Source organism: Silurus meridionalis, chromosome 9 (genome assembly GCF_014805685.1).
Source record: "Silurus meridionalis isolate SWU-2019-XX chromosome 9, ASM1480568v1, whole genome shotgun sequence".
NCBI classification, from domain to species: domain Eukaryota; kingdom Metazoa; phylum Chordata; class Actinopteri; order Siluriformes; family Siluridae; genus Silurus; species Silurus meridionalis.
The window spans coordinates 6,174,118-6,194,135 of NC_060892.1; the positions used below are offsets into that span (position 1 = coordinate 6,174,118).

General features: G+C 37.0%; 1 protein-coding gene across 1 annotated transcript in view; it reads right to left on the minus strand.

Moving 5' to 3' along the window:
- Positions 1 to 11,065, minus strand: part of insrb (insulin receptor b) — a 90,168-nt gene extending 79,103 nt beyond the window's left edge. The window contains exon 1 of the mRNA XM_046857519.1: positions 10,415 to 11,065. Within this exon, the coding sequence (XP_046713475.1) occupies positions 10,415 to 10,487 (73 nt within the window). The 5' untranslated portion in view covers positions 10,488 to 11,065. The remainder of the gene's footprint in view (positions 1 to 10,414) is intronic.
- Positions 11,066 to 20,018: the final 8,953 nt, after the last annotated feature.

Sequence of the window (20,018 nt, forward strand, 5' to 3'; positions counted from 1 at the left end):
GATTATTGACATAGCGTTAGTGGTGCTGAAAGGTTTACAGCCAGATTAAAGCGATATCAAAAACGTTTACGATCCTGCGCTTCAGTCAAGAAGAGTTTGTATTCAATGAACCCTTTTTCTCTCCTTTCATACAATAAAGACATTCTTGTGTGACTCATAAAATAATATATATTAAAAAAAACTTTCACCTCAGCACCTAAGGTAAACCCCTACTGCAGATATGAAGCTTTTACCCCAATTACGTACAGAGTCTAAATAAACGTGGCATATTACAGCATCAACATGTTTACCAAACAAGTATTAATCATTCAGCCATATTTATATCTAAAACATAGCCCTGAGATGATTTAATAGCAATAAAAGTTCATGATATTCTCAGCGAATTAGAGCAAACAATTCCTAAATGTTCGAAAATATAAAAAACAAAGTAAAAGGTGAAATGATCATTACTTTCACTGGTCTTCCGAGACTTTTTTATAATACCATATAATACCAATGCCATATTCAGGCTTATAATCACCCACACTAATTCAAGCTAGTTATTGGAGAGCTTTTCTGAGAGGATTTTTACATCAGTCATGATAAATGATCAGAAATCTCTACAAGCTAACATAAGCTAACCTGACTAGATTTTGTGTCATATTCATGATCCTCACAGGGAACTAACTGGCTAACTTAAACTAACCTGAAGGGATTTCTGACAGGATTTTTAAGTCATAAAATCTTATATTGATCACAATGAATGCTAACTGACTAGCTAATAATCCCCTTAATCTTAATGCAAGCAAGCAGGCTAATGTCAGATTATTTTACAGTTGTTCTAAAACTTCATTTCAGAAGTTGTGCTTATAACAGTTATGAGCTAACTTTATTGGATATTTATATCCTATACATGCCATTACAATCGTTCATAATTTTGCTAACATACGCTAATCGAGCAGAATTTGTGGCAGCATTTTTTTTAATACTCAAATACTCAGTCATCTCTGCTAATGCTTGCAGTCTAGCTTATAATCTTTTACTAATGTAAGATAGAGGCCTACCATTAGCTAACTGCACAGGATTTATCGCATTTTTTATAATTTATATTAAAAATGCCCTCACTTTTTAATGCTAGTCATCGATCTAATATGAGCTAATCTTAGAGGAAATCCGTCACGATTATAACCCACATTATTACTGCTATTTCATTGAAACAATTCAATTATTAACTACACACAGACTAAATTGCTTGAACTAGCTGAATGTTATGTCAGCGCTACAGGCACTGAGTGAACTAGCTTAGCTAATGTTGTAAACTGACTTATTTATGATTTTCACAATGTATTTTTTTAACAATGGCATATTTTTATAACTACATTTGTTTAGCAGTAATTTTGGCATTAATAAATATGACAATTGAGACATTTTTAAAATGGAAAAAGCTGTCTGCCATGTTTTTAAGACTCGAACAGACACATGCAATGCTAGCTTTAAATCTGCCAGCATGAAGTCACAATTATAATGCCGATCCTCTTACTCATTCCAGATCAAACCAAGAACTCATGTTAGGAACCGAAATGTTGCCTGAACATGCTATTAAGGCAGGGACATTATTTTGAAGTGTCCATGATAACAATATCATGTTGAGTATTGCACAGTATTAAATAACAAACCACTCATATTTATGAGTTGTGAGGGGAAAGTCAACAAGGGCGTGTTAAAACAGTATTGGAGTGCAACGCAAGTAGTCATGCCTCCTTCATATTCCAGTGATGTGGCAGTTTCCTAAAATACCTTTAACCCATCAGATCCCGTAACCAAGCCACCCGAAACACAAGCATGGCCCAACAGGGTTGCTTGAGCATGAGATCATCGACACCTACAGCTACAAACAGCAACAAGCTCATCGGATCAAATTGTTATGGCACAATTTCAATACTTGCGCAGAGCAGCTACACTTACACCAACATCGGATCTCCGATCAAGCAGCGCTATAATAAGAGGGCTGACAGATAAGTGTTTTAAAAAGCAACTGCTGCAATGAAAGTCAAAGAAATTCATTTCTGAAAGCTGAATTCATGATACATGTTTTTTAAATTCTATGTGCCATTTGCTGGCTAATGTGATTGACATTACATCATAACACTCCTGAATTCTTCACTGATTGGTAAATAGATGTTATTAGGTAAAAAAGAAAACATTTTGGAACTTGTTATAGAAAAATATTTTGCACTTTGATGGTGCAATTCTGCTTCATCACGCTGACAAAAAATGTATTTAAAAAATTGGTTCCTCTTTTTTTATTTTATTTTATTGTTTTTACAATTAAAAAAAATAAATAAATCGACTCCCACAGATTCAAGAATTCAAGAGTAGTATCCTTTTTCTAACAGTGGTTCTGACAAGGTGTGGAAAAAAAAACTAAGTAAGTGCAAATTCTCTTAGTGAAAATGCTGTGGTGATGTTTGAGCTGACAAAGTCTATTGTAACTAAAGTAAGCACTCTTTACAACCATGGTGAGCAGAAAAGCATTTCAAAACACACAACACATAAAACTGGATGGATAGATGAGCTACAAAAGCAGAAGACTACATCAGGTTCTACTGCTCGCAGCCAAGAACAAGAATCTGAGAAATTAAAGGGCACAGACTCAAACAGGAGAGTTAAAGACTGAGAAAAACAGGAGCTTTTTTTGCTAATCTTTAACTGTCCTCTTTGCAAACTACTGGTAACACTATAGTAGATTAAAAAACATTTGTTTAGAAGAAGAAGAAGAAGAAGAAGAAAAAAAAAAAAAAAAAAGCATGGCCAGTTCAGAAACAGAACTTAGACTGATGAAAACAAAATGAACTTGTACATTAACAATAGGAAGAAAGGAGTTATGGCATAGTCATGTGTATCTGCCATTATAACTGGTTCATTTGTGTTTATTGATGACGTGACTGGTAATAGAAGTAGCAGGATTAATGATCAAATGTACAGATTCAGTCAAACGCTGATGGTGCTCTACAGTACAGAGGAATAATGACCACAATTAGTCAATCAGCTGACCTCAATCATGTTATGGTTTCACACCTTTGAACAAGAAGTAACTGAAGTAAGCAAATGCATGGCAATTCATTTCATGAGATGAAGGTATTCTTTGTTCAAATCGATTGACTACAAAAAAAATATAAGAAATACTCCTAATAATTCTGTACATTTGTCCAATTACTGTTGAGCCTGCAAAAATGGAGGGACTATGCAATTTCTAAACATTTAATGCAATGTGCTTGTGAAACCCTTTTAATAAAAGCTGTAGGTCAACTTTTCAAATCACATACACACTGATATAATGTACACAAACTAATATATAGTACACATAGTATTTCTGAGAGTCACCAACAGCTGGAACCAAATTCCTTCTCTGTGTCAACACATTTGGCCAATAAACCTGATTCTGATATAATGGAACAAAAATACTCCATATGCATCCGTTCAAGTGAATTAAAAGTGAATTGAATTGAAAGTGGTTGAATGACATGCAGTTCTCATTTAAGGGTTCAAAAGTCACCTTCATTTGTTCGGCGAGAGAGAGAGAGAGAGCGAGAGAGAGAGAGAAAAACAGAACGAGTGTACTTTGGAGTGCACTTTAAACGAGCACAGCCCGACAAACAAGATCGTAAAAGAATGAATGGTAGAAAGAAAGAGCAAAATAAACAGAAGCGCTTTAAGACTACAAAATAAAGCTCAGAGGTTTAGTCCGTTCTTGCTCAGGGAAAGTTGTAGTGCATGTTGTAACAGTCATATGACACGTTTTGAAGATTCGGCTACGTGATTGCTTATTTAAGCATCTTAGGAGATAGAAAGTTATGCTTTTCCTGAGCGCATACTGGCTTTTATTTCAGATGATGTCATACGAGTCTTGCCCTAACTGGATATACAGGTCATTTTTTTAATTGGAACTCTATTTTATACTATATAGATATACCAGTACTTACGTCAATTCAACTTCCATCATTTACGACAGTCTTTGTTAATAATAACAATAATGGGGATAAATAAAATTTGACTAACTTCAGTTTATGCAACTTTGTCAGTCAGCAAAAAATATTAAAAACCCATTAAAAACGTGCAAAAAAAAAATAAAAATTCAAACCCACATTAAACTAAATATTAAATTTAGTTTTACATTGCAGTTAGTAAATTGTAATGTATAAAATCATGAAACTCACAGTTCCAGCATTCTGGTTCATGAAGTTTTATTCACACTGGTGTTTGTGTAATTCACGGTGTCTCATTCGGTTGAATTTGTGACTTTAATATTTGTCCCCATGTCTACAAACAAAGTTCCTACTACTAATGCTACTAAGCATCATCCTGTATCATTGGATGAAAAGGTGGCTATGATAAAAATGATTTGCGTCATAGCTCATGCTTTCGGCTTGAATCAGACGACGGTATTAGTATCATTATCTTTCGTTTTCTGGCAATGCAGCATATCAGCATCCTCCATCCGATGTCAATTTTCTTTATTTTTTTTACATGAATCAATTGTAATGTTTACGGTTATTTAAAAATACAATACAAATGTTGAACTATTGAAAGACATTTATTAAGATGGTTATAGGGTTGCTTATAAAGGTTTATGGGGTCATTTTTGAAAGTGGTTATTCAACTTGTGAGTCTTGGAACGAATTCAGGATGTGATGCGTGTTTCTGTATTGGTTTCCTCTCATTTTGACATAAAAGAAATGAATAAAGTAAACTCTGTGTCTACAGTAAACCTTAATAATAAACTAAATAAAGCCAACATGAGAATTTCATTTCCTTTTTTTTTTTTTATGTTAGTTTGTTCTTTTTTTAGATGCATGTTAATTATTTTTAACAAAACGTTTTATACATCCATTGTTTGGAAGCCCACTACCACCAGATACAAAAACAAAACAAAAAGAAAACTTAACCCTATTTTTTTATTATCACAAAATATTTACCTTAACACAAGTCAATATCAAACGTCAGAAAAAATCAGCAGATAAGAAAAAATTAATTTATGATGAATCCATGTTTGAAATAAATTTATATGGATTTCAGGATTCTGAAGCAGAACTTTGAAAGAAATAAAAATGACTACTTGAAGAAAATGGGCTTCCGTAGAATTTCCTGTACAGTAGATTGGACATTAGGGCTGTTGCTATTAATTAGTTTAGTAACCGAGTATTCTACCGATTATTCCAATAATTAATCGAGTAATCGGATAAGTACTTTTTCATAATTAAGAACAAAATATAAATATACAAGAGAAAATAAGACGGGCCTCTAAAAATGAACAAGTATTTTGTTTCTTTTTTAGAATAATTAACATTATATTGCTAAAAATGCAAATACAAATATATAAATAAAGAAGAATAAATAAAAAATTAAATACATTTTAGATTACTCTTTTAAATAAATAATTAATAAAAAAAAATAAAGTAGGTTTTTATTTATTTTTTTATTTGAAATGACCCCAAACTTTGGGAACTTTCTATCATTTTCTTTAGCCTGAATCCTTTGGAAGTCCGTTTCTGCCACAAAAAAGTTCACCTAATTCCAACTTTTTTCCTCGCAATTCAAATTTTTTTCTGCCAATTCTAAAAAAAAAAAAAAAAAAAATATATATATATATATATATATATATATATATATATATATATATATATATATATTTTTTTTTTTTTTTTTATTATTTGTGAGAAGAACAAAAAAACGGATTTGCAAGAAAAAACTTAAAAACTGCAAAAAAAGAAAGTTGGAATTGCAAGGGAAAAAAAAGTCGGAATTAGGCAAAAAAAAATGTATGTGGCAGAAAATGGTTTCATATAAATCTTCTCCTTTTATTCTGCAGTCTCTTCTTTGCTTACATGTCCAGAGCGCTCCAGAGTTTAGTGGGTGGTGCGTCATTAATAATGGTCCGCCGAGGAAATGCAAGTGTGTAGTTAAATGAACAAAACGAAGCAGCGATCAAATCATTTGCCTCAATGATTTTTTGTATTCGAATTTTTCGAGTTACTCGAGGAATCGTTTCAGCCCTAGTTGACATTATTCCTAAATGCTATTGATCAGGCTGTCTTGTTGTTTAATGTAACGTACTGTTTTCTCTGAGCAGTACCAGCACAACGCAACCTTCATATCTGCAAACAGTTTTGCAAGCCAGTTTATGACAATGCATCTAAAACAGACTTCTGCTGTTTTTTATTACTTGGATTTTAGCTGAAAAAAAGAAGTGCCTGCATTTCACAACCTAGAAAAATGTACATGCAGCGTTCACACACTCTAAACAGCACATGTTCAGCCCTGCAACCTGGAATAAGGGGGGGAAAAAAAAAAAGGTCAGGAGAAGAAGCCAGACAGAAACTCGACTTCCACCCAGCCCCCCTCAAGCAGTGAGGGAACCTACAGGGTGGGCCACTTCTAAGACATTCCATACGCACTGCATTATGGGAGAAATACCTTCCCAAAGAGCACAGAGCACCAGAGGAGCATGAACGTGAGAATGCAACGGCAAGAGTAGACGGAGATAAAGGACCCGTCTCGAATGCCTCGCTTTATATTTATACACAAACCGCTACAAATGTCGATTCCAATCTGATTGATTTGACATTATAAAGCTTATAAAAGAGGAAAAATCTAACAATATCAGGAAATGATATCTGATTTTGTTCTCATTTATTTTATTAACTCAAAAAAACCAGTGTGTAAAGCAAAAACAAAAGAATATGCCTTTCAAAAGGAGACTGCACGCACCGCCAGGTAAAAGTTTTACTGCAGTTCTATTGCTACCATAGAGCAAACTAAAGAACACATCATTTACTGCTTGCTCTCGGATCAGTTTAAGACTCTAAAGAAGTTCTTTAATAAAGGCAGGCGTACTTGCAGGGTAAAGCCTTTAAGCTCAGAGATAAAGCCTCCCAAGTTTTGTTTGTTCCTTCAACTGCTCCCGTTAGGAGTCGCCACAGCGGATCGCTGGACGCATATTTGATTTGGCACATTTTGTTGTCGAATACCTTCCCTAATGCCACCCTTCCAATCTGTAAAAGAAAGTTGCACGGTGTACCATTTTAAGGGGTGCTTCAAAATTTTGGAATTTACAGTAATTGTGATAACGAATCTTGGATATATTTTTTATATTTAAATAACATTTAGTAACATTTCAGCACTGAAAAACAGAAATATAATCCACATCATAGTGGACTTTCTTTAGCTTCACTAGAAGATAAACATATCTAAACCCAACTCTAAAAAAAAAAAATTATATATATATATATATATATATATATATATATATATATATATATATATATATATATATATATATATATATATATATATATACACACACACATATACAAACACAGGCACACACACACAAAGTCTCACATTTCCACCATTGACACACCCACAATATTTTGTTTGCCAGAAAGTGAAAAAAAAGTTATCCATCCATAAAAATTAATAAGTAATAAGTAATAATTGTATATAATCATAACTGCCAGCAGGAAATTTATAAACAAATTATGGGTTTAATTACTGTCTTGATAACCCATGTTTGGTGGCTGCTTCAATCAAACAAAAGCAAGCTCAAAATAACTGCCTCTATTCTTGTCTTTATGTATTGCTTTATTGATTTAAATCCAAAAAACTTCAGAAGTGAGAACATTTCAGTGGGAATCACGGATCTGGAGCCCGTCCTGGAAACATTGAGCATGAAATGGGAAAACACCCCAAACGAAACAGCAGTCCATTGCTCCATTTCTGAGCACCACATACACACTCATCCAGGGGGGGCAACTCATCTTATGCAATCCGCCCACGGCATGTTTTTTGGGCGGTGGAAAGAAACCAGAGAACACAGAAGCCCACATGAACACAAGAAAAGTATGGAAAACTCTGAAGTAACCTGAGCTCAAAATCAAACCTGGGACCCTGGAGCTGTAAGCTGCTTTAAGCAGACGTAATTACACAATCTTGCAGATCAAAAGTCAAAACTATGCAATATTTTAAATAAGAATCAAGATCTACACTGATTTGAAAATGTTTGACATTTCATAAGAGTTCCTCCTTATTATTTGGATGATGAAAAAACTACCAAGCATTCCAGTATTCCATAATTCAATCTGGTAGTGCAGGACATGTATGAGGACAGTGTGACAGAAGTGAAGTGCGCAGTAGGAACGACAGACTGGAGGTTCGACTGCATCAAGGATCGGTTTTAAGCCCTTTCCTGTTTGCAGTGGTGATAGACAGGTTGACAGACGAGGTCAGACAGGAGTCTCCCTGGACTATGATGTTTGCGGATGATATTGTTATTTGTGGTGAGAGTAGGGAGCAGGTTGAGAAGAGGCTGGAGAGGTGAAGGTTTGTGCTGGAGAGAAGGGGAATGAAAGTCAGTAGGAGTATGACAGAGTAGATGTGTGTGAATGAGAGGGAGGGCAGTGGAGTGATGCGGTTGCAGGGAGAAGAGGTGGAGAAGGTTGAGGAGTTCAGTGGAAGGTAATGAAGAGTGAGTTATGGGAAGAAAAGAAAAAAGAGTGCAGGCAGGGTGGAGTGGGTGGAGAAGAGTGATAGCAGGAGTGATTTGTGATAGAAGGGTATCTGTGAGAGTAAAAGGGAAAGTTTATAGGACTGTGGTGAGACCTGCGATGTTGTATAGTTTAGAGACAGTGGCATTGAGTAAAAGACAGGAGGTGGAGCTGGAGGTAGCAGAGCTGAAGATGTTGAGGTTTTTGTTGGGAGTGACGACGATGGACAGGATTAGATACGAGTTTATTAGTGGGACAGCGCATGTAGGACATTTTGGGGACAAAGGGAGAGAAGCCCGATTGAGATGGTTTGGACATGTGCAGAGGAGGGACATGGAGTACATCGGTAGGAGAATGCTAAGGATGGATTATGAATATGGTGAGGGAAGACATGCAGGTAGTTGTTTTGAAAGAGGACAGTAGTATGGAGACGGATGATTCTCTGCGGCGACTCCTAATAAGAGAAGCCGAAAGAAGAAAACAAATCAAACAACTATTACATTAGACATATATTTCTTGTTGTGGTATTTCTAGTGGGATGAAAAGTGACGTCAAGTCATGTAACGCCACGCGCTCATTAATAGCAAAAATATGCAAAACAATAAAGACGCTCAAGCATTGGCGTGTGACGTCGTAACACTCTGAACAGTGGGTGTGGGGGCATTGAAAAAGCCACGTGAATTAATAGCCACATGACATCATTGGCCCCACTGTGCCAACCAATTATCTTACAGGATCACTAAACTCACACCAACATGGACATGCAACACCAAAACTCTCAGCAGGGTAGAGGGACTCGCCATCACCATGCTGCCTTTAGCTGACAAAATACGCAAAATCACAAAACTCCAGCAACGCAGACATGTAACATGTCAAAACGCTCCGCACATTGAGGAGAATTGATTGCTGGGTAACGTCGTGACATCACATAATGTTATTGGCCCAGACCCCTCAAAAAACAACAGCGAATCTGGGCATGTGATGTATCGAAACGCTCGTCTCACCGAAGAGAATCACGTCCCAAGCCTCGTACAGGAGACAGAGCACACCTGGCGAGTTTTGAATTATACAATTATTATAAGAATTATTAATTTTTTTGTGTAGTATTTCTAGCAGGTTCAAAAGGTTTTGATAATTTAATTTGGTAGGTAAATTAATTGATTTAAATTGGAATTGATGAATGAAATTTAAAAACTGTGTGTCTGGAAAAAAGTATATAAAATATATATGTATATATTAATATGTGAAAATAATATTCACAATACTATCTAAAAATTTACATTTATGTTTCCTCATTAAACAGGCCACTAAATAGTACATCAATAATTTGCGCGGTAACTATGGAAACGTGTAGTAAGCCATGCAGTATGTTGCGGTTTGGGACGGAACTGCGGTTTTGTTTTCCTCCTTCTTCCCTTATTATTAATAATCGTGTGGCTTATGATTGATTTCTAGCAAAAACGCATTGTTTATAATAAAAAATACAAATACTCCTCGCCAGCAGAGATGTGCGGCATTGTTGTATGGTGTGGAATCCTTAACGGAAACGGCCCGCCACTACTTCCGGTTCCGAGTCCAGTAAGGAGCGGAGTTAATCCGTCCTTCAGGCTACAGGAACACGTTACAGGACGGGAAAGGAACCAATGTCGAGTCAAATGAAGTTATAAGGAAATGCTTTTGTATAGAAAAGTGAGAAGAGAACCCCGCGCTGTAAACCCGAAGCTCCGGGAAACAAACGTACACAAGGCAGCGACGAGCACCGGTCAATCCCCCCACCGCCTTGTGCTGTAAACACACCGAGCTGCTCAGGTGTGTGTGTGTGTGTGTGTGTGTGAGTGTGTGAGTTTCACCACACCATAAATGTGTTGTGTAGGATAACAAGTTATACTCACTTTCTGCATCCAAACATCCGGAATGCCACAAAAGGCTGAGCAAAGTCAGTAAAACTGCGGGGTTCGGGCGCATTGTGCTTCTTCTGGAGGGTCCAAAAAATATCCTTAAAATCCGGTGTATTGTTTTCAAAGCTTTTATAAAGAAAAATAAACAAAAAATAAAGTAGTCCAATAAGACAATAAGAAGTCCAGTGTAAAGTTGGGGGGGGGAAGTTGCAGCGAAACGGCCCGAACACGGACCACAAGCCCAACGTGGTGCTGCTCCGGTCCCCGGGTTACTCCGCCTGGTGCTCCCGGGTTAGACCGCAAACTGCACTGGAACACGGCGATCTCACACGGTGACCAACAGGCAACACGATGCGATTATTCATTTTAAAGGTTTACACTGGCATCCTTTAAAAAAACCGGATAGAAATAATCCAGATCCGACAGAAATCTGACATGTGTTTATCAGGCCTGCAGGTTCCACAATCACATTCCAGTTTCTCCACACCACTGGTCCAAAACACGCCGATCTCCTTCACTGATCTTCCAGAAGTTACTGTTTATTAGTGAAGATCATTTGTTGTCTCTGTATTTATAAATATATAAAATATCCCTATTAAATACTGACCCAATGGATTGTTTTGTTTTTGTTTCAAGGACAAATTAATCCACAACTCGTTCCCTTATTGCACACAGCGCTCAGGGTTTATTCTCCTCTTCAACCACCCGAGGTTCGTCTCCAATTCTCCAGGTAAGACGTGAAACGCTGACCCGTTTCCGGCCCGGAAAAACACGCTCGCTCGTGCGCTCACACGCGTGCACTTCTCCGCCTTCACGCGCAAGTCACGTTCACACACAAACACACACGCGCGCTGGGAATTATCCGTGTATTTAGTGTTTTCTCTCTGTTTCTCCCTCTTTCTCCTCCGAGCCAAAATGGTCGTACGGTGCGGTTTGTTGGACGTGTGAAGCTCCTCGCCGTCTTTATCGACCGTCTTACAGCCTCCCGAATCCCCCGAACCGGACCAAATCTTATCCGCTATACACACGTGAAATGGACGCGTCAATCAACTTGAACGTGGACAAAAAGAAACGTGTGTAAAATTGGTCAGCGTGTCTCATATGGACTCCCGTGTCTCTGTGTCTCTCTCGCTCTCTCCCCGTGTGTCCCTCCAGCAGTAAACAAGTCAGCTCGGGTCGATCCGTGGCGCTCCACAAAACACGGATCCTGAATCACACACACACACGGATCGGGATTTTACCATGCTGCTAATTAATATTCTGTCTGTCTGTCTGTCTGTCTTAAATGAGATAGATCTATCTATTCTAAAAGATAGATAGATAGATAGATAGATAGATAGATAGATAGATAGATAGATAGATAGATAGATAGATAGATAGATAGATCACATGCATTGGCAGATAGATAGATAGATAGATAGATAGATAGATAGATAGATAGATAGATAGATAGATAGATAGATAGATAGATAGATAGATCACATGCATAGATAGATAGATAGATAGATAGATAGATAGATAGATAGATAGATAGATAGATAGATAGATAGATAGATAGATCGATCACATGCATTGGCAGATAGATAGATAGATAGATAGATAGATAGATAGATAGATAGATAGATAGATAGATAGATAGATAGATAGATAGATAGATCACATGCATTGGCAGATAGATAGATAGATAGATAGATAGATAGAATAGATAGATAGATAGATAGAGATAGATAGATAGATAGATAGATAGATAGATAGATAGATAGATAGATAGATAGATAGATAGATAGATCGATCACATGCATTGGCAGATAGATAGATAGATAGATAGATAGATAGATAGATAGATAGATAGAAGATAGATAGATAGAGATGGACGGGTGGACAGATAGATAGATAGATAGATAGATAGATAGATAGATAGATAGATAGATAGATAGATAGATAGATAGATCACATGCATTGGCAGATAGATAGATAGATAGATAGATAGATAGATAGATAGATAGATAGATAGATAGATAGATAGATAGATAGATAGAGATGGACGGTGGACAGATAGATAGATAGATAGATAGATAGATAGATAGATAGATAGATAGATAGATAGATAGATAGATAGATAGATCACATGCATTGGCAGATAGATAGATAGATAGATAGATAGATAGATAGATAGATAGATAGATAGATAGATAGATAGATAGATAGATAGATAGATAGATAGAGATGGACGGGTGGACAGATAGATAGATAGATAGATAGATAGATAGATAGATAGATAGATAGATAGATAGATAGATAGATAGATAGATAGACCACATGCATATATATAGCTTTAAAGATACATTGAAATGTATTTTAATATAAAATACCATATACCTTAAATTTAATAGTACAAAATACAGCAGCCACGCCATGTATCAAATTAAACTACTGTATTTCTGTATTTCCAAAATACTAAAAAATACTTTTGCAAAGGAGAATAAAATGTAAACCCTCCATCAACTAGCCTATTTGATCTGTTTCTTCACCATCAGACTGACTCATTTGATTAAGTAAACAATGTTCTCTCTATCCCTAGATTGCAAATATTATTGCCAATCTCGCTGATTCCTATGTTACAAATGATATATAATTTGTTGAATTGTATATATTTATATATTATATATTTCTTGCATAATATTTATTTGTACCGTAGTTGTAGCACCATTAATAGGGCTGTTGACTTTGTACTCACGCTTTCCTTTTGCACAAGACAACGGATGGTCTAAAGCACACCAAGAAAGCAAGAAATGTCACAAATGAGCTCTTGACAAGGCACATGTGTGAACTGGAAACTATGTAAGGGTGACTACCTCGTGATTCTGATGAGAGAATGCACGAGTTTAAAGGCTGTCATCAAAGCTGAATGTAGACACTGAACCATATAAAAAACTAAAATATATTATGGGTTGTTTAATGCGACATAATTCCATACTTATTCTTTCATAGGTTGGATGCCTTCAGTATTAATGTACAGTGTTGACAATAATAATAAAATAAATAAACAAAAAAAAAGGAGATGTATCATTTGACTTGCACTCTGTGTGTGTGTGTGTGTGTGTGTGTGTGTATTAGGGATGTTGCATTTCTGTTTGACTATTTTGATAAAAAAATATATATAAATAACTATATATATATATATATATATATATATATATATATATATATATATATATATATATATATATATATATATATATATATATATATATATATAATTTCCCTCTACAGAAAAATAATCTGAAATCCCTAAATATTGCTTTCCCAGACAATTTCAACATTGAGCTCCTTTTACCGCGAACTGAGGGAAAGTTACCAGAACCGGAACAGAATTCTTAAAGGAGCCACGCACCATTTTTAACAATTAAAACAACCACAGAACATTTTCTACAAAATTAACATATAACTATAGAAACGTGACATTAAAAAAGAAATGTATATTAAAATAATAATTTCCAGAGTGTGAAATAATTAAATAAATATTACAGTTAATTAATTAATTACAAAGGGAGAGGTTTTGAGTGAAATTAATAAAGGTTTAACATCTGTAACAATTAGTTAATGTATTAAATACTTAAACAGTTATTTCAAGGTACATTTAGAACAGATAAAAGTGTGCGATCTCGTTGCAAAAATCCTATTTAACATCATGACAATCATGTGCTTAATCGCGGGTAAATATTTAAATCGATTTACAGCCCTAATATATATATATATATATATATATATATATATATATATATATATATATATATATAGTGGTCCCCCAGAACTCGCGGGGGTTACGTTCTAACAAAACCGCTTTCGAGTTTTGAAAACCGGTAATATTTCTCTTCATTCCTTAGTGTTTCTTTTGGCTGCACTGCTTTCGGCACGTGTATTTGGATGTTAAATTTTTTTGTCCAATCAGATTTCAGTCTCTATGTGCTGCCATGTCAATCTAATCTGCCCAGGGCTTTCAAAGCCTGTACTGCTGGCCTTTTTTTTAACCATAGTTTCCTTAATAAAGAGCTCTGTTAGGGTTACCCAATCAGATTTTATATTCGCCTTACAGGGCCAGCTAGCATTTTTCCGTCCTCTGATTGGTTGGTCAGGGGGAAACTGTTACGGCCAAGTTCGACTGGCAAAACACGTGTGTAGCTCTGCACCCATTAATGCATCTAAGGTCGAATTTTTTATGCCTATGGAAGAAGAGAAATTGATTTGGTCTCAGACATACTTAAAAATACATTTTCAGGAAAAGCGAGACATCGTGAGGAGGTCAGCCAACCCTGAAGCTAGCTAGCTTGTCTCAGCCCAAGAAAGGGTTTGTTCACCACTTCCAGACCAGTGAATACAAACGGTACCACTGGCTTACAGTCTCTTAGGAGTGGTGCAAATTATGAGTCTGCATCTATATATAGCCTGCCACTGATATATATATATATATATATATATATATATATATATATATATATATATATATATATATATATACACACACACACACACACACACACACACACTGTATTTTTTGCACCTATCTATTTATAAAAAATATCTCAACCTCCAGTTAAATGTTAACACATTGTTAAAGTTATACAAAAAAGTGTAACCAGTAAAATCCAAATCAGTATCAGATTTATTAAATGAATGAAATATTACTCTTCAGATGAAACTACCAATGCTTTCTTTACTCCTAAGTAAGGAATTAAAATCTGTGTGGTTTGTGGGTGAGCTGTGCATGATGTGATGCAGTGGAGTTACTGCTGCGACACCAACACAGATTATTTTTCTCGAACAGCACAAACCCCAAAAGTTTTATTTCTTTTATACCACAGCAGTTCTTTCACTGTTATAATTCTTTTTTTTTTAAATGCATGTATTTTCAATGTGTGACTTCTCCTATCTATTATTAGTCAAATGTATTCATGTGCAACATCTATGAAACTAGTTTCTGTTCCTATAGCAGCTAAAAATGGGAAGTAGTAGCTCAGTGGTTGAAATAGTGGACTTTGGACTGTAAGGTTGCGAGTCCAAATTCTAGTTTCACTAAGCTGCTACTGTTGGGCTCTTGAGCAAGGCCCTTAATATTCAACTGATCAGTGTATCAGTGTACAAAAATAATAATTGGGCATCTACCAAATGGTGTAAATGTAGTTGGAAAAGTTTTCTTCTACACCCGGGTCTTTCGCTCTCTCACAAACAAGGTTGGATATGTAAGAAACCAAGAATCAGGTTACAGATTTCACTCTGACTAATGGAGATTCTTTTTTCTGCTTGTGGCTAATGTTGTACACGTGGTAGGAAAGCTTATAAATGCAAAAATTCTTGTTGTTTCTGAATCTGTATTACATGTGGTTAGCTGTTAACATGCACAAATAGATTTCATGAAGGACAAAAGTTCGATTTTGATAGATTTTTGTTTTAAAAGTGATTCAGATAAGAATGTCGATCTAATCAAATGTGCATATTTCATTTTTAACATTGACTTTCTACTTTTACTCAAAAGTGCAAAACTATGAATATTTTGATAAACAAGAGGCAGGAACTTTGTGTATGTAGGAGTTTGGTAAGCAGGTGTAATGTAGTAAAAATATTCCAGTATGAACTAGATTCTCAGTAGGTATTTATTTTGTCTTGGCAATGTTTCACAGATGAAAAAGTCCGCCAATTGATTGTCAGTGACTAATGACCACACCTTATACCTTCTGATACTTTGCTCAGTGCATTGACACACACAGTGAGTGACTAAAAGAAAGCAGGCAGATGAAAGGTCAGTCGAACCAAAGAGCTGTTAAAGCACACACTCACTCTTTCTCCCTCTTTTTACCACACTAAGTTGAATACACAGAGGTGTGGGGAAAACACCTTTACTTATAGCATGCATGTGGAAACTGATCATTGATCGGTCATTGGGAAAAATGGCGATCAGTGATCGCCGTTGGAAACATGGGCGACTACTGATTGGTCATCAGGAAAAAAAACAGTGGTCAGTAATTGCTTATTGGTAACAAAAAAGATCAGTCGACTGTTTATTGCGAACAACAGTGATCAATGATCATTAGGTCATTAGGAATGATTTAAAATCAGTGCTTAGTCATCAGGAACACTGCTGAAAGACTAGACTTCTATTTAAATGCACGGATTACTTTTTTCTAATTTCTGACACAAAAACCATATTAGATATTATCTAGCTAGCTAGTAGCTAGCTATCTAGCTATCTATGTATGTATTTATCCATCCATCCATCCATCCATTCATCCATCCATCCATTCATCCGTAAATGTAGATTTGATATCAGAGATGAGTATCAGCCGATATCTGACACCAAGCTGCTCAACAGCTTGTGTATTAGACTGGTTTTTAGAGAAGACTTTAAACCTTGTCTATGTGAAAATCTAGAAGACTGAAGATTCCCAAGAGTTCCTGTGTTACTAATCATGATACCTATCATTCATTCATAGCTAGATATAGATAGATAGATTGATAAATAGAATTTTATTGTCAGTGCATAGTACAGGTACAACACAGCAACGCAATGCAGTTTAGCGTGTACCAGAAGTGCAAATAGTAGCATTGTGCAAATTGACAGTGCAGTTATATATGTAAATATATGTACAACAAATAAATGACTAGGCTGTGGGCAGTGAAATTGTGCAGATGCCATTGAGCAAATAACACTAAGAATATATATCAATATAAAGATCTATATATGAACTCAAAGAGAATATACAGATAGTATAAAGATATTTATACAGAAAGACTAGGATATACTATGTATTTACAATTCTATACAAATATACAGTGGAACCCAGTGTTATGTGCTATACAAATATACAGTGGAACTTAGTGTTATGTGCTTTAGCTCTATCTTGAAGCTACTCTCTTCTGGTAAGGTAGGATTCTAACTTTGTATATCTATTTAACTCAGTTGATTCTAGAGTGTTGGTCTGTGCTTATTAGTTTGGTCAGGTGATTAATCAAGAGTAGTTTCAGTCTCACTTGAGGTGTGAATTGGGGGCAGGGCTTACTCACTTATATTGAAGGTGCTCCGCTACGCTCCTACAGACTATAGTCTGTAGCGGTTGTAGGTAGCCCCTTAAAGCCAGTAACTCTTAGCATTTTTTAGAAAGTCTTATTTGTACTTTTTCTTTCTTTTTTAAAAAACGCATTTGATCTTAAACTGGGAGATCAGTCATGTGCCTCAAACCATCTCTGTAGTCCTCTTACAGACACAGATGTTCCCATCCACAGAACAGATGTCACATCGCCAGTAACTTTATCTACCCTCCCCTGTTGTCTCAATCTCAAACAGCGGTGGTAGGTGGGCTCTGGAATTGTCAGTCTGCTGTAAGGAAAGCTGACTTTATCACAGGCTTGGCTTCCCACTACACCTTTGACTTTCTGGCACTTACTGAGACCTGGATATCCCCACAGAACACTGCTACACCAGCTGCTCTGTCTTCTGCCTATGCTTTCTCTCACTCACCAAGAGAAACTGGTAGAGGTGGTGGTACAGGTCTACTTTTATCACAGAGATGGTGTTTCACACCTCTCCCTTTGTCTCATTTAACCATGTCTTCTTTTGAATTTCATGCAGTTTCAGTTACCTCTCCAATCAACCTTTTCATCATTGTCATCTACCGCCCTCCTGGTCCCCTTGGAGACTTCCTAGAAGAGATGGACACGCTCCTCAGTACTTTCCCCTCTGACAGCACCCCTCTGACAGTTCTTGGTGACTTCAACCTCCCATCCGACAAACTTCAGTCATCTTGCCTCTTGCCTTTTCTGAATACCTTCTCCTTGACATTTAACAGCTGCCCTCCAACACACAAGGGAGGAAATGTCCTGGACCTGGTTTTCACCCGCCCTACTCCAGCTACAGACATGACTGCCACTCCACTTCCAATCTCTGATCATCACCTGGTTTCCTTTTTAATCACTCTTCCTATTCAACCTAAAAATAATTTACATTTCACTCTTATCCGTCCTAACCTTCACTCTCTCTCTTCCTGACCCTGACTCCTTTTTCTCTCTACCCTTAGACGTTGCTACGGACTCCTTCCTCTCATCCCTTTCCTTAACCATGGACCTCCTTTGCCCCTTGACTACAAGACCCAAGAAGTCTTCTTGTCCAACACCGTGGCTGTCAGAAGTTTTGCGCAGCAGTCGACGAGAGCTCAGATCTGCAGAGAGGAAGTGGAAAAAATCACAACTTGATGTAGACCTCTTATCTTACCGTGCACTCCTGACCAAATTTTCTTTGCAGGTGACTTCAGCCAAAACTGCCTTCTACAAAGAAAAGCTTGAGACCTCTGCTCAAGATCCTCGTAAGCTTCACAACATCTTCTCTTCTCTACTCAACCCCCCTGCTGCACCTGCTCCATCCTCCCTGACTGCTAATGACTTTGCCTCCTTCTATGATAAGAAGATTAAGAGAATCTGCCAGACCTTCACTTCCTCTCCAACAATGACTACACAGCACAGCCAACAATCCACTACGTCTCTGTCAAGCTTCTCAACCTTAACAGAAGATGAGATACTGCAAGTCATCCGATCTTGCAAACCCACCACCTGTCCTCTGGATCCAATCCCTTCAACTACGCTCCAGACCATCACGCAAGATCTCCTGCCCTTCAGCTCCACAATCATCAATGGGTCATTAACCACTGGCTATGTACCAACTACCTTCAAGCAAGCAAGGGTCATTCCTATCTTGAAGAAACCTGCTCTGGATCCATCAGACATCAACAACTACAGACCGGTATCACTTCTCTCCTTTCTTTCTAAATCTCTGGAACGCACTGTTTTTAACCAACTGTCTGTCTATCTCTCACAGAACAACCTCCATGATCCGAACCAGTCTGGGTTCAAAGCGGCACATTCCACAGAGACGGCCCTTTGGCTGTTTCTGAGAAACTGCATGCTGCTCGGTCAGCCAAGCTGTCATCTGTACTTATCTTCCTGGACCTTTCAGCAGCATTTGACACAGTCAACCACAAGACACTTTTGTCAACCCTCAAGAGCCTTGGTATCTGTGGAACAGCATGGAATGGTTTGCTTCCTACCTGGAAGGTCGCTCATACCAGGTAACATGGAGGGGATTCACATCTGCCCCGTGCAGACTCACCACTGGTGTCCCACAAGGCTCTGTACTTGGTCCCCTCCTTTTCTCCCTCTATACCCACTCCATTGGTGAAGTCATATCCTCACATGGGTTTTCTTATCACTGCTATGCAGATGACACTCAACTCATCTTTTCTTTCCCTCCATCAGATACCACAGCTTCCGCTCGGATCTCAGCATGCTTGTCAGACATATCTTTATGGATGAGTGCTCACCAACTAAAACTCAACCCCAGCAAAACAGAACTGCTGGTCATCCCAGGTGATTCATCTCCAGGTCAAGATCTCCAAATAACACTTCATGACTCTCTGCTCTCCCCTTCAGCCACTGCTCGTAACCTTGGGGTAACTATGGACAATGAACTGTCTTTTTCCCACATGTCGCTAATGTTGCTCGTTCTTGTCGATTTCTTCTCTATAACATCCGAAGGATTCGACAATTTCTGTCC